Here is a 12,911-nt window from a genome sequence, read left to right as displayed (position 1 = left end):
TGAGACCAGTTACTATGGATGACTTGCATCACTGTGTACGCTGTCAGTGCCAGGCATATTGGCTCCACTCTGTCCTGTGCTCTGCACACCAACTGCTGTGCACAGCAAGAAGCACCAACTCACACTTGCCCTGACACACCTGAGACTCATTCAGAACTCCTCAGATCTCACTAACTCTTTCCTGCATCATTTTTAACACAGCAACCTGTGGCTTGCAGCCACATGGAAAACCTGGATCCAGAATGGTACAGGCTGCAACACTATCATACTGCAATCTGTTTCAAACACAACATCCAGAGCAGGTTTTCCCTACCTCTGTCTTGGACTCTAACATATCCTAGACTAAACACTTACTTTTATTATGAGTCTGCATTGCAGTCACAACTATGCCCATGACTGCCATATACACCTATGGTCTTCATATACCCCCGTGCATATCCTTGGGGGACTACACAGCGACCCCTACCAGTGACATCGGTCACTGCTTCCCCATTGCAATCCCAGCTACGCCTGACCGCAATGCATTCCCAGAGCCTCAATACGCCTCCATGCGCATCATGGAGAAAACATAAGCGTCCCCCTAGCTGTAACAGGGGTCACTGCCTCACACAACCCATAATAATTTTTTGAAGTTTAGACCAAGTGCCCATGACAGCCTATTAGTGGTCGTTTACTAGCTTGTTTTGAGAAGCAGACCCAAATTCTATCATTGTTATCGTTCTGTACAAATAGAATATCATTGTTCTTGGCAGCACATCTCCAGTTCTCACAGGAGGATGTGCTGCCGAGAATTAATTTTTATTCCGTGCATGAATGGTTCAATCACCTGACCAGTCATGCAAGGAATAAAAGAGTTTTGCGCTTTTATAGATTGCTTTCATAAGCTGATAATTACCTAATGAATATTCTACCAAGCTCTTGACTATTGGTCCGTCTAAATGAGTCATTTGCTGAGAATCGATGGGTCATCTTTCTCTGTTATCTACATTTTACCAGTTTATGTCCACATCGTGAAAGCCAGGATGCCGGACCGCCTCATCACCACACAGTACATCTTGGATCCACACAAGCTCCCTGTATTCATTGTACACGGAAGAAGAGAAGTCTGCTACACCGTATGGGCCGATCAAAGGACAGCAAGGGAAAACCGCATCCAGGAGAGGTCACAGTATTCTCTGTTGGAAGGTATCGTCTGCTTACAGAAGTAATAGAATAGCTGCTGATATTTTAGCGGCCTCCCAATGTGGTAGACAGAGATGAAGTTTCAAGTGAACGGTTCAAATCTATAATGTTCATAGTCATAGACCCCTAAAAGACCAGATATAAACTGTTAGTTGCCCAAAAAATATATATATTGTGCAGTGAGTTTTAGCTTCTATGTAAAGAAAAGCAAAACTAGTTCACCCCGACTTAAAAAAGATATTACATGATTGCAAAATATTAGTATGATATATTTTTAATACGGTTTTTAGGCATAGTTGAATCTAGTGATGTAGGAAATGGTGGTATAGGTGAAACTTACTAAGGTCGGGGTCACAAGACAGTATTTCTCTCATCTGAGAGATCACAGTGTGATCTGATAAGGAGAAGATGGAAAAAAAAATCTCCATTCTGTGAAAAATGTGAAAATGATTTGCATAGTATACTCATTGACTTGCTTGGCCGAGTGCGATCCAGTAACCAAAACCAACTTGGGCATGCTGAGATTTTTTTCCTTGGATCGGGTTGGTCCAAGGAAAAAAATGGGTCATGTGCAAGCCCCCCATAGAATAACATTGGTCGCACTTGGAATGAAAATATGCCTACCGAGCTGTGGTTTTCTGCTCTGAAGAGTGTTTGCATCTAGCTGCCACCGGAGGTGATAAAAGCTGATCCGTCAGGTTGTCAGGTGTTAGTGGACTACCCCTTTAAGTGAATAGTTCCTCTCTACAATATCAGACAGGCTACTTTCCACTTTGGAGATCACTTTGTAACTACATTTATAATCCATTTCAACAATTATGTCATAAATTAAATTATGCAGCTGCAAAATGATTTATTGATTAGCGCATTATATAATCAACACACTTTATGTGCTTGCAAAAAGCTTTTCTGCTGTAATTCACTTTTATAAAAATATGATCAATATGCCAGTAAGATACTGAGAAAAGTCTAAGCCCCCCTGTTTCTTCCATGCACTTAGCTCCAGTTCCCCATTTGTGAAAGGAATAAGTAAGTTTGCAATAGTTACCAGAATATTCTGAAAATACATTTTGGAGGACAAGTCTCTACCCCTTGATGTGAATACTTATACAATAGATCGGATTATACATTTCTATATGTTTTGGGGGATTATAAATAATGTTTGATCATTTTATTGCTGTGTTTCGGTCTTTGTAGATTCAGAGTTACTCATATCGGAAAGAAGTCGGGTCTTCAAGGGGCTCAGGATGACCAAAACATCTCCAGCGATCCCATTTCTTTTGACAAAGATGCAGATGGCCAGCCGGAAGCGAGAACTAAAAATGGAATCAAACTACAGCAAGCTTTTGAGACGCAAGGGCTCTCACAAAATGGACCAGAGTTGGTGGGATTGGCGAAGTCTGAGGTCAAGGATGCGGTGATCAACATCAATGGACATGACCATCTAGAGGAGATGGCTGAAAGAAGTGTATCCAAGAGCAAAGGAGCCAAAGACAGGAGGAGTAGCGCTCCGGAGCAGACAACTGCACAGCGGGAAAGGATAGGCATGCTTCAGTTAAGAGGGCAAGGCCAGAAAAAAGGAGCAAAAGGAGAAAATTCGGGAAATACAGGTAGTGTGTCATAATACTGTGTATAGATAGGGGTGGGCAATTAATTTTCACGACCATATGAGAGACTGACTGTTGTGGAAGAACGAACCAATAAACTGAAATTAATTTTGCTCAATATTAATAATAACATATTAATTATAATTATCATTAATATTAATTGTATTCCTAAATATTGAGCACAATTAAGTATGCTAACACCCCCGTATACCGTATGAGCCTGCACACAGCCCCCTGTATTCAGTATGAGGCCACACACAGCCCCTATGCACAGTGTGGTCCCACACATAAGATAAGAAAGATAAGATAATCCTTTAATCGTCCCACCATGGGGAAATTCAGAGCATTACAGCAGCAAGGCAGGAACAAGTACAGATACAGATGCATAAAGGCATTACATTGACAGTAGGTAGGTACATATACGAAACAAAAAGATATAACCGGACTATCACAACTTTGGATCTATCAGTTCACTGTTTGGGTCGCTCTCCGTTTTGGACAGTGCTGGTTATACAGCATAACTGCAGCAGAAAGGAAGGACTTTCGATAGCGCTCCCTCTCACATTTAGGATGAAGTAGCCGGTCACTGACAGTACTGCACATCTTTGTCACGGTCTCATGCATGGGATGGGAATCATTCTGCACCATGTAGCTCACCTTGGCCAGTATCCTCCTGTCGCCTACCTCCTGAACTGGGTCAAGGGGGCATCCCAGGACAGAGCTGGCCCATCTAATCAGTTTGTCCAGCCTATTCCTGTCCCTGGTTGATATGCCACTACCCCAGCACGCCACACCAAAGAAGATGACTGATGCCACAACAGAGTTGAAGGATGTAAGGAGTGCCCCCCTAACTCCGTAGGCTCTCAGCCTTCTGAGCAGATAAAGCCTACTGTGGCCCTTCCTGTACACTGCATCCAAGTGATGGGCCCAGTAAAGCTTATTATTGAGGATCACACCAAGGTACTTATAGGTGTCGACTATCTCAACACCTCATAGATCATAGACCCCACATACAGTATGAACACTCACAAAGCCCCTTATGAACAGTATGAACACTCCCCATATACAGCATGAGCCCTCACAGAGCCCCCTATAAACATTAAGTCCACACACAGCCCTGCCTATATACAACATGAGTGCCCACATAGTCCCCTATACACATCATGAGCCCACACACAGTCCCTTGTATACAGTATCAGCCCCCATGCAGCCACCCTATATACAGTATGAACCCCCACATATACCACAGTCACCTCGCTCCCATTCCCTCTGCGAACCGCTCCAGTCTTTTCTGTGTGCACTAATGCGACACACAGCAGACAAGTCTGCTGAGTTGCACATGCTGAATGATGTAAGAAAGAGACAGCGGATCCCTCCTCCACCATTTTATTCACTGCTATTTGCATCCTGAGGATGTGGATAGCGGTGAAGTTGGGACAACAGTTATGGTGGGGCCAGTAGGCCAGTGTTTTCAGCTCTTCAAGATTCCATCAGCGAGCTCATTTTGATGGTCTGACTGGAGAGCTTGTAGCTGGTCCCCCCCCCGTATTTTTGGGATCCAGCAAAGGTAAAGCAGACAGCTGTGAGCTGATATCAGGCTGTGGAGTTTCCTGATTATTGAGCCCTTCCCAGTCTAAAAATTCCAGCCCACAGCCGCCCCAGAAGTAGCAAATCACATATCTATCTGTACGTGTTTACATGGACTCATAGACTTTCATTGACCCTTGTCATCCATGCTGCCTGAAAAAAATGAGCATGTTTACATGTGGATCACACGCACACATGGTCCGTGTGAAAACGCGACATGTGCGCAGCCCCATTGGTTACAATGGGAATGTGTGAATATGTGTCTCTTGTACATGTAAAAACGGATGCCACATATACTGAAGACATGTAGATGTGAGGGAGGTGTTACTCAGTAAAGTGAAATGGGATTATCTTCAGAAATCTACTTCTACAGGGGCCTGATTGACTAGCTTTGTATGGTAAGACCACCCAATATTATTACAGCTAATTTCAGAGCTCAAAATAAATCTATTCCTCTGGAGATATAGGAAACAGAAAAGCTCTGCTGACTTGTTACCAGTAGAATCGGTCGGTTCTGGTTTGTCATTGTCAAACATTTGAATGGAGCTTTGATATCCGATGCGATTCCATATAGCCCGGTGGTCGTTCTTCAGGGCCTCTTTGGTGGTGTCACCTTTCTTGAATGTGTAATGTAAACTGCTGAATGAAAGAGCTGCAATGTTCTGGGATTCAGCCAAAACACTTAGCTCACTGCATTGTATCTTCAGATACTAATGGCTTTTAATGGCTTTCCAAACACTCAGAGGAGAACCGGAGAAAGCAGATAGTGATTAGCACTTCGGGTGACCTTTCGTAGACGTTGCAGGCTTCAGTTTTGAGCTTTGGTGATTTTGTTGGCTGAGTTATTACTTAATCTTTTGGGCAAGTATTTTATTCCAAAAATAACAGTGGTTAAAAAAATTATATTGCTCAGGAGGACAAATGATTGATTAAAAATAAAGAAATTCAAGCAGGAGATAGACACATGGATATTTTTTAACTAATTAGAGACACCTTATACGTAAAATTTAGAAAATCTATTTACATTGCAGGGCAAAATTTATTAGAAAAACTGTTGTGATAGGCAACAAGCTGATGTTTCCTTTCTCCTTACTGCCATAGCGTGAGATGTATTATTTTATACTAAGTCTCTTAGGCTGGTTTCACATTTGCAATTTTTTTGTGCTGCGTTTTTGCGCATACGTGCGCATGCGTTTTTCCCCTATATTTAACATGGGTGCGCATACGTGCGCGTTGGCATGCGCACGTATGCGTTTTTCGTGAGCTGCTTTTTTTATGACGTGCGTCCTTAATTTCCAGACGCTACACGTTGCATTTTTTGGTCCGCCCAACCACTTAAAAAACCGCATGCCCACGTTTTGCGCCAAAAATTACCATTATGGTCTATGGGTGCGCATACGTGCGCATTGGCGTGCGCATGTATGCGGTTTTTTTGCGCATGCGTTTTTTTGGTGTCCATTGGTAAGGCTACTTTCACACTTGCGTTTTTTGGCAGTGCATTTTTTGCGCACACAAACGCATGAAAAAAACGCATACAAACGCTGCATTTTTTTCAAGCATTTTTATGCGCATGCAGGAAAAAACGCAGCGTTTGTATGCGTTTTTAGCGCGTTTGCGTTTTTTTGCACATTGTTTGTCCTCACCCAAAAAAAATCTAGATAACAATCTTGCAACACACACGACCAATGGGACGTCAGTGGCGGTGTGGTATGTTAATATATAGACCCTGTCTACAGTATTCTTCACATTTACTTGATTTTTCTCGTGTCAACATGGATATGCGCTGGAAGAGTTTTCACTTCAACTTGGATTTGGACATCGCGATGGCTCAGGCTTATGCAGTTGCTTGCCATGAACAAAGGAAGACAGAGAGACAGCGAAGACGGCAGCGGCGGCGTATGTGGATACATCCGACTGTTGAACTCCGGGAGAGCCGTGGGGCGTACCACACCCTCTACAGTGAGCTCCAGGCAAACCCAGAGTAATTTACAGATTATATCCGGATGTCCCAAGAAAGCTTCAGGGATTTGCTTGCTCGTGTCCAAGAATCCATCCGGAGACAGGACACACAGCTCCGTCGTGCGATTCCTCCTGAGGAACGGCTCCTGGTGACATTACGGTACGTAATATTTAAAAACCAATGGGTGGGGTCTGATGGTTTTTTTTTTACATGTACTATTCAAAACCTGGGCTAATTATTTTTCGTGAATGTACTAATTTTTTATTTTATAGTTTTAAAAAACCATATACAGAAATATTAATTTTATTTCTTTCTCTGTTTCGCAGATTCCTGGCGACTGGAGAGACCCTATCTTCACTACACTTCCAGTACCGTATTGGAATCTCTACCTTGTCTGGAATTGTTGCGGACACCTGCCGGGCTCTCTGGAACGTTCTTTGTCCCGAATTTATGCCCCTGCCCACCGCTGAAAAGTGGATGGAAATTGCTGACAAATTCTGGACAGTCTGCAATTTCCCCAACTGTTTGGGAGCTGTTGATGGTAAACACATACGGATCATCAAACCCAAAAGAACTGGATCTGAGTACTATAATTACAAAAAGTACTTTTCAATAGTACTCATGGCCATTGTGGATGCCGGATGTATGTTTGTAGCAGTGGACATTGGAGCATTTGGCCGTGGTAATGACTCCCAGGCTTTTAAAAACTCAGACATGGGCCGGAGGTTGTATGGCAACCAATTTAATTTCCCTATTCCACGGCCTCTTCCCCACACCGAAGCTCCGCCACTGCCCTTTGTAATGGTTCGGGATGAGGCTTTTCAAATGTGCGCAAACTTACTGAAACCCTACTCCAGCCGTGACTTGGACCACACCCAAAAAATCTTTAATTACAGTCTGACCAGGGCCAGAAGAACTGTAGAGTGTGCTTTTGGGATTCTTGACTCCAGATGGCGAATTCTCAGCACAGCCATTAATCTTAAACTTGAAACAGTGGATGAGGTGGTGAAGGCATATGTGGCTCTACATAATTTTGTGATGGTTAAAGAGCACCCGACCTGTGAACTTGATGATGCTGCTCCTGACCCATTGCCTGAATTCACTCAGCACCCTCTCAGGTCATCCGTTGAAGTTGGCCAAATGAGGGACCAATTTGCGGTCTACTTTATCTCTAATGTAGGACAGGTGCACTGGCAAGATGAAATGGTGTAAAAATGTTTTCGTGTGTGTATGTTAATAAAAAACCTGTTTTCCTACCAGTACCGAGTGCACTATGTTTTTTACACTCCAATAAAATAAAAAACTTCCCATGTATACCTGTGAATTCATGATGTTCTCACACCTGGGCAGGTAAATACACATGAGTTAAACTGCAGCATCGCTAGTCTGCGTGAAATATATTGGTACGTAAGCAACGCTGCAGGTTAAATATGATATGTGTATTAACCAGGTCATGATTGATAAATAGTTATGATTAGAGTTGAGCGACTTTGGTAGGATCGGGTTTCATGAAACCAAATTAGTTTCAAATGAAACTGGTCCGACTGGTGGAAAAAAAGTCGGAGTTTCGTTCAAAACCCGACCCCAATGCAAGTCAATGGGGAATAAAAGTCTGCATTGAGTGGATTAATGTAATCCGCTCAATGCCGACTTTTATTTCCCATTAACATTGTGGTAGGGTTTCGAATGAAACTCGACTTTTTTTTGCCCGAGTTTCACCAGTTTGTGTTTCATGAAACCAGATCCTAGTCGGTCAACTCTAGTTAGTATACTAGGCCTTGGTATTTAACATATGACGTGTATTTTACCCATCAGTAGATTCAACACACACGTAATAAGAGTATGTTGTTAATTACAAGGTATATCAATAATCCCCCTTGCCTAGTATCACAATAAGTGAATTGAGGATGGTAAAAACAGCCAATCCTCAAAACACTTTTTATGACACCTTGCAAAGTTTAAGTCGCATTGTGTGTACGGCGCAGTGTGTGTAGGCGCCGCCAAAAACATTAATCAAACTTTGTTATGGTGAACCAGAAATTTAAATTTATTTTTAACCAAAAAAATTATAAAAAACTTTATTTTTTTCTGCGTTTGGGGGCAGATGGTTGCAAGTTGGGGATGTGCAGTGAAGATGAACAGCTCCTAGCCGATGAAGGTGTTCTAGGGGAAGGGGCAACAAAACATGTGGGGGAAGGGAGTCCAGTTATGGGAATGGAATTAGACACACTAGGAGGAGAGAACAGAGGTTCAGCTACAGTGGTCCTAACTGTTTGTCTCCTTAAACTGGTCTGCCTGGACCTACTTGGGCCCAATGCCCGCCTTGATTGTTGGCGCTGCCTGGAACTTGGGGCAAATAAGGAATGTGGGTCCCCCGTCTGCTGCTGTGCCTGCTGCTGTGCATGCTGCTGCTGCTGCTGATGCTCTGTGGTGGCGGTGGCAGTGCTCGTCCTTGCAGGAGGACTGGTGGCGGCAGTGATGGTCCAGGTTTGCGGAGTGGTGGTGGCAGGGCTACATGTTGTAGTGTTTGCGGCAGGGCTGTTCCACGATTGAGGAGTGGTTACTGTGGCTGTGCTCCAAGCATGCATGGGGGTGGCGGTGGTGCTCTAGACAGGAGCAGCGCTTGCCATGGTGGTGTCGGTGAAGTGACCAGCAGCACTCAGACTTGTGGTGTAATGGTGGGTGTCCTGGCTTTGAATAGAGGTGTCCGTGCAGTGGTATGCTGCACAAGTCGGTAGTGAGGTGAAGCGAGTCAATGGTGGCACAGTTGGAAATGACACCACTGACTGCTGCCCGTACCGATTATGCTGCATAGCCAGCAAGAAATCATTGTTGCAGACCTGCAGCACACTCAGCTGTTGCTCAGGACTAAGGTGTTCTGCCATGCCCTTTTCAATCTTACTAAAAAAAATGGTGCACTGGTCTGTTGAGGTCGGCTGTTGTGAGTTCATTTTCCCCTTCATTACTGAGGCCCGAGGAACTCCCTCTTCTGGTAAAGAAAGGTAGTGAGCCTGATTGTCAATCACCTGAGGCTGATGATTGTGACTGGCTGAGTGGAGTTACGGACTGGATATAATGCTGCCGACGCCCTTCTGCCCTGCGGGTGATTTCTCTGTGGGATCCTTGGAGACCAGTCTGAATTCCTGCTCCTCCAAAGCTAAGTTTGCTGCTCGGCCTTTTGCTTTTGTGCTTTGACTTTGTTTTTGCTTTGTTTTTCTGGATTTCTGCCATTCCCTGCTGGGGTGTGCGGAATTCATTTAGCTCTCTCTTCTGAAAATACCTGAGTGCTGATTCAGTTTTTGAAGCCTAGTTGCTTCAGGGCCTTTTTCATATCAGCTGGTTGGCTAATGTCTTTGACAGGGTTTTGGCAGATTGCAGACAGCAGCCTTCCTGTCCTTTCCCATCTAGGTAGTTTTGGGGCCCCGTCTTTGCTCAGTCTATCTTTATGTCTGTGTTAGTATTTTCATCTTGCTTCACCGTCATTATATGTTGGGGGCTGCCTATTGCTTTGGGGTCTGCTCTGGGGCAGTTTAGATTTCCTCTTTCTTTCTTTAGGCCTATGTATCTCTCTGGCTGTGATCGAGGGGTCTAGGGCATCGTAGGAACCCCCCACGGCTACTGCTAGTTGTGTTGATAGGTTCAGGGGTCTGCAATCTGATAGTTGCCAACTTCTCTGGTTTTCTGGACTTAGCTTGTATTTCTGTTTTTGCCTCCTACGGTGACTCATTCATAACAGAATCACCCGCCATACCGCAGATCCTAGGGTACTCAATAGCAGGAAAGAATTGTATAAAAAGGAAAAAAAAAAAAGTGTGTATATTTTTTCCTCTATATCTCTGAGGCCGTAGGGGGAATTTTTTTTTTCTCTCAATGGAGATAAAGCAATTGTCTGATCGTGTGGAGCAGCTCGCTGCAGAAGTGCGGGGAATTTCCGCCTACCTTGCTCATTCACATGCTGCTGAACCAAAGATTCCTACACCTGATGTATTTTTTGGGGATCGGTCTAAATTTTTGAATTTCAAAAATAATTGTAAATTATTTTTTGCCTTGAAGCCTAACTCGTCAGGGAGCTCCGCGCAGCAGGTTAAAATTGTCATCTCTTTGCTGCGTGGCGATCCCCAGGATTGGGCGTTTTCTTTGAAACCAGATGATCCTATTCTGACTAATGTGAACGCATTCTTTCAAGCTTTGGGGTTGTTGTATGACGAACCTAATGCCATTGATCAGGCTGAAAAGACCCTGCTGGCATGGAGCCAGGGTCGTGATTCTGCAGAATTGTACTGTCAAAAATTCCGAAAGTGGGCAGTACTTACTACCTGGAATGATAATGCCTTGGCTGCTCTCTTTCGGAAGGGGTTGTCAGAAGCCGTAAAAGATACTATGGTGGGATTTCCTGTTCCCTCTGGTCTTGACGATTCTATGTCATTAGCCATTCAGGTTGATCGGCGTTTGCGCGAACGCAAAGCTGCATGAGAGGTGTTGCCACCTGTTGAACAAATGTCTGAACCTATGCAATGTGATAGAGTTTTTTCCAGAGAGCAGCGTCAGGAGTTCAGAAGGCGTAATAAGTTGTGTTTTTTCTGTGGAGATGCCTCGCATATTATTTCTGTCTGTCCCAAACGAGAGAAACGCTTTGCACACACGTTTTCTGTTGGGGGTGTTCAACCTAAGTTTCTTCTGGCTATTACTCTGATCTGCTCCCTGTCCACATTTTCCGCCAAGGCGTTTGTGGATTCGGGAGCAGCCCTAAACCTAATGGACTTGGATTTTGCTAAACGTTGTGGATTTCCGATGACACCTCTGCAGATGCCTATCCCTTTGAGGGGAATTGAGGGGAATTGATGCTACTCCCTTGGCTAAAAATAAACCCCAGTTTTGGACCCAGGTGGTAATGCGGGTCGCCCCAGACCATCAGAAAATTGCAGATTTCTGGTGTTGCATAATCTGCATGATACTGTTGTTCTGGGGTGTGTCTGTGGTGAGTTGGGGTTGTCGGTGTGCCTTTAGTGAGGCTCCAGTGTTTTCCACCTCTCCTCAGTCGCATGATGTTCCTGATTATTTGGCAGACTTTTATGATGTATTTAGTGAGAATGAGTCTGCGTCTCTGCCTCCTCATAGGAGTTATGACTGTGCAATTGAACTGAGCCCGGGGTGTAAATTTCCCAAGGGTCGGCTCTTCAATTTATCTGTACCCGAGCACGAGGCTATGCGATCCTATATTAAGGAGGCGTTGGAGAAGGGTCATATTAGACCATCCTCGTCACCCTTGGGTGCCGATTTTTTTTTTGTAGCCAAAAAGGATGGATCATTAAGACCTTGTATTGATTGTCGTGCCATCAACAAAATTACTGTTAAATATCAGTATCCGTTACCCTTGATTTCTGATCTGTTCTCCAGAGTTAAAGGTGCTTGCTGGTTTACCAAGCTTGACCTCAGGGGGGCGTATAATCTTATTCGCATTAAGCATGGGGATGAATCGAAGACGGCGTCTAATACTCCGGAGGGACATTTTGAGTACCTGGTGATGCCTTTTGGGCTCACTAATGCCCCTTCTGTCTTCCAGTGCTTCATGAACGATATTTTCCGAGATTTTGTCGATAAATTTTTGATTATCTATCTGGATGATATTTTGATCTTCTCCAAGGAGTGGGATTCTCATGTGGAACATATTCGGACTGTGTTCCGGATCTTGAGGAAGAATTCCCTGTATGTCAAGGGATCTAAATGCCTTTTTGGAGTACAGAGGATTTCTTTTTTGGGATTTATTTTGTCCCCGTCAACTATTGAAATGGACCCGGCCAAGGTACAGGCCATTCACGACTGGGTTCAGCCCACTTCTTTGAAGGCCCTCCAGAAGTTTTTTGGTTTTGCTAATTTTTATCGGAAATTTATAGCAAAATTTTCTAGTATTGCCAAGCCATTGACTGATTTGACTAAAAAGGGTGCTGATGTGTTAAATTAGTCTCCGGAGGCTGTTTCTTCCTTTCAGGAGTTGAAGCGAAGATTCACCTCCGCCCCGGTTTTGCGGCAACCTGATGTCTCACTTCCATTCCAGGTAGAGTTGGATGCTTCTGAGATTGGTGCAGGAGCTGTTTTGTCCCAAAAGGATCCTGTAACATCTAAAATGAATCCCTGTGCTTTCTTTTCCCGAAAGTTCTCTCCATCTGATCGTAACTATGATGTGGGGAATAGGGAACTGTTGGCCATGAAATGGGCATTTGAGGAGTGGAGACATTGGTTGGAGGGAGCTAAGCATCAAGTCGTGGTCCTCACTGAGCACAAGAATTTGATTTACCTAGAGTCGGCTAAGCGCTTGAACCCTAGACAGGCTAGGTGGGCCTTGTTTTTTACACGTTTTGATTTTGTGATTTCTTTTCTTCCTGGAACAAAGAATGTCAAGGCAGACGCCCTCTCTAGGACCTTCCTTGCTGATTCTCCTGTGGTGACCAAGCCTGCTACCATCTTAGGCGAAGGGGTAGTTCTTTCTGCCATCTCGCCCGATTTGAGACGTGCTCTGGAAGAGTTCCAGGAGGACAAACCTGAGCGTTGTCCCAGTGGAAAGTTGTATGTTCCTG

General features: G+C 44.2%; 1 protein-coding gene across 2 annotated transcripts in view; it reads left to right on the top strand.

The window, feature by feature from the left end:
* The window catches only part of RELL2 (RELT like 2), a 148,610-nt gene that overhangs the window by 112,873 nt on the left and 22,826 nt on the right, over positions 1-12,911 (top strand). For both annotated transcript variants that reach the window (XM_073568046.1, XM_073568047.1), the window contains exons 5-6: positions 997-1,185; positions 2,380-2,792. In XM_073568046.1, the coding sequence (XP_073424147.1) occupies positions 997-1,185; positions 2,380-2,792 (602 nt within the window). The remainder of the gene's footprint in view (positions 1-996; positions 1,186-2,379; positions 2,793-12,911) is intronic.

This window comes from Dendrobates tinctorius, unplaced genomic scaffold (genome assembly GCF_039654945.1).
Source record: "Dendrobates tinctorius isolate UK_male_01 unplaced genomic scaffold, ASM3965494v1 ptg000020l, whole genome shotgun sequence".
In the NCBI taxonomy this organism is placed as follows: domain Eukaryota; kingdom Metazoa; phylum Chordata; class Amphibia; order Anura; family Dendrobatidae; genus Dendrobates; species Dendrobates tinctorius.
Note: the sequence above shows the minus strand (reverse complement) of the source record. Positions and strands in the feature narration are given on the sequence as shown.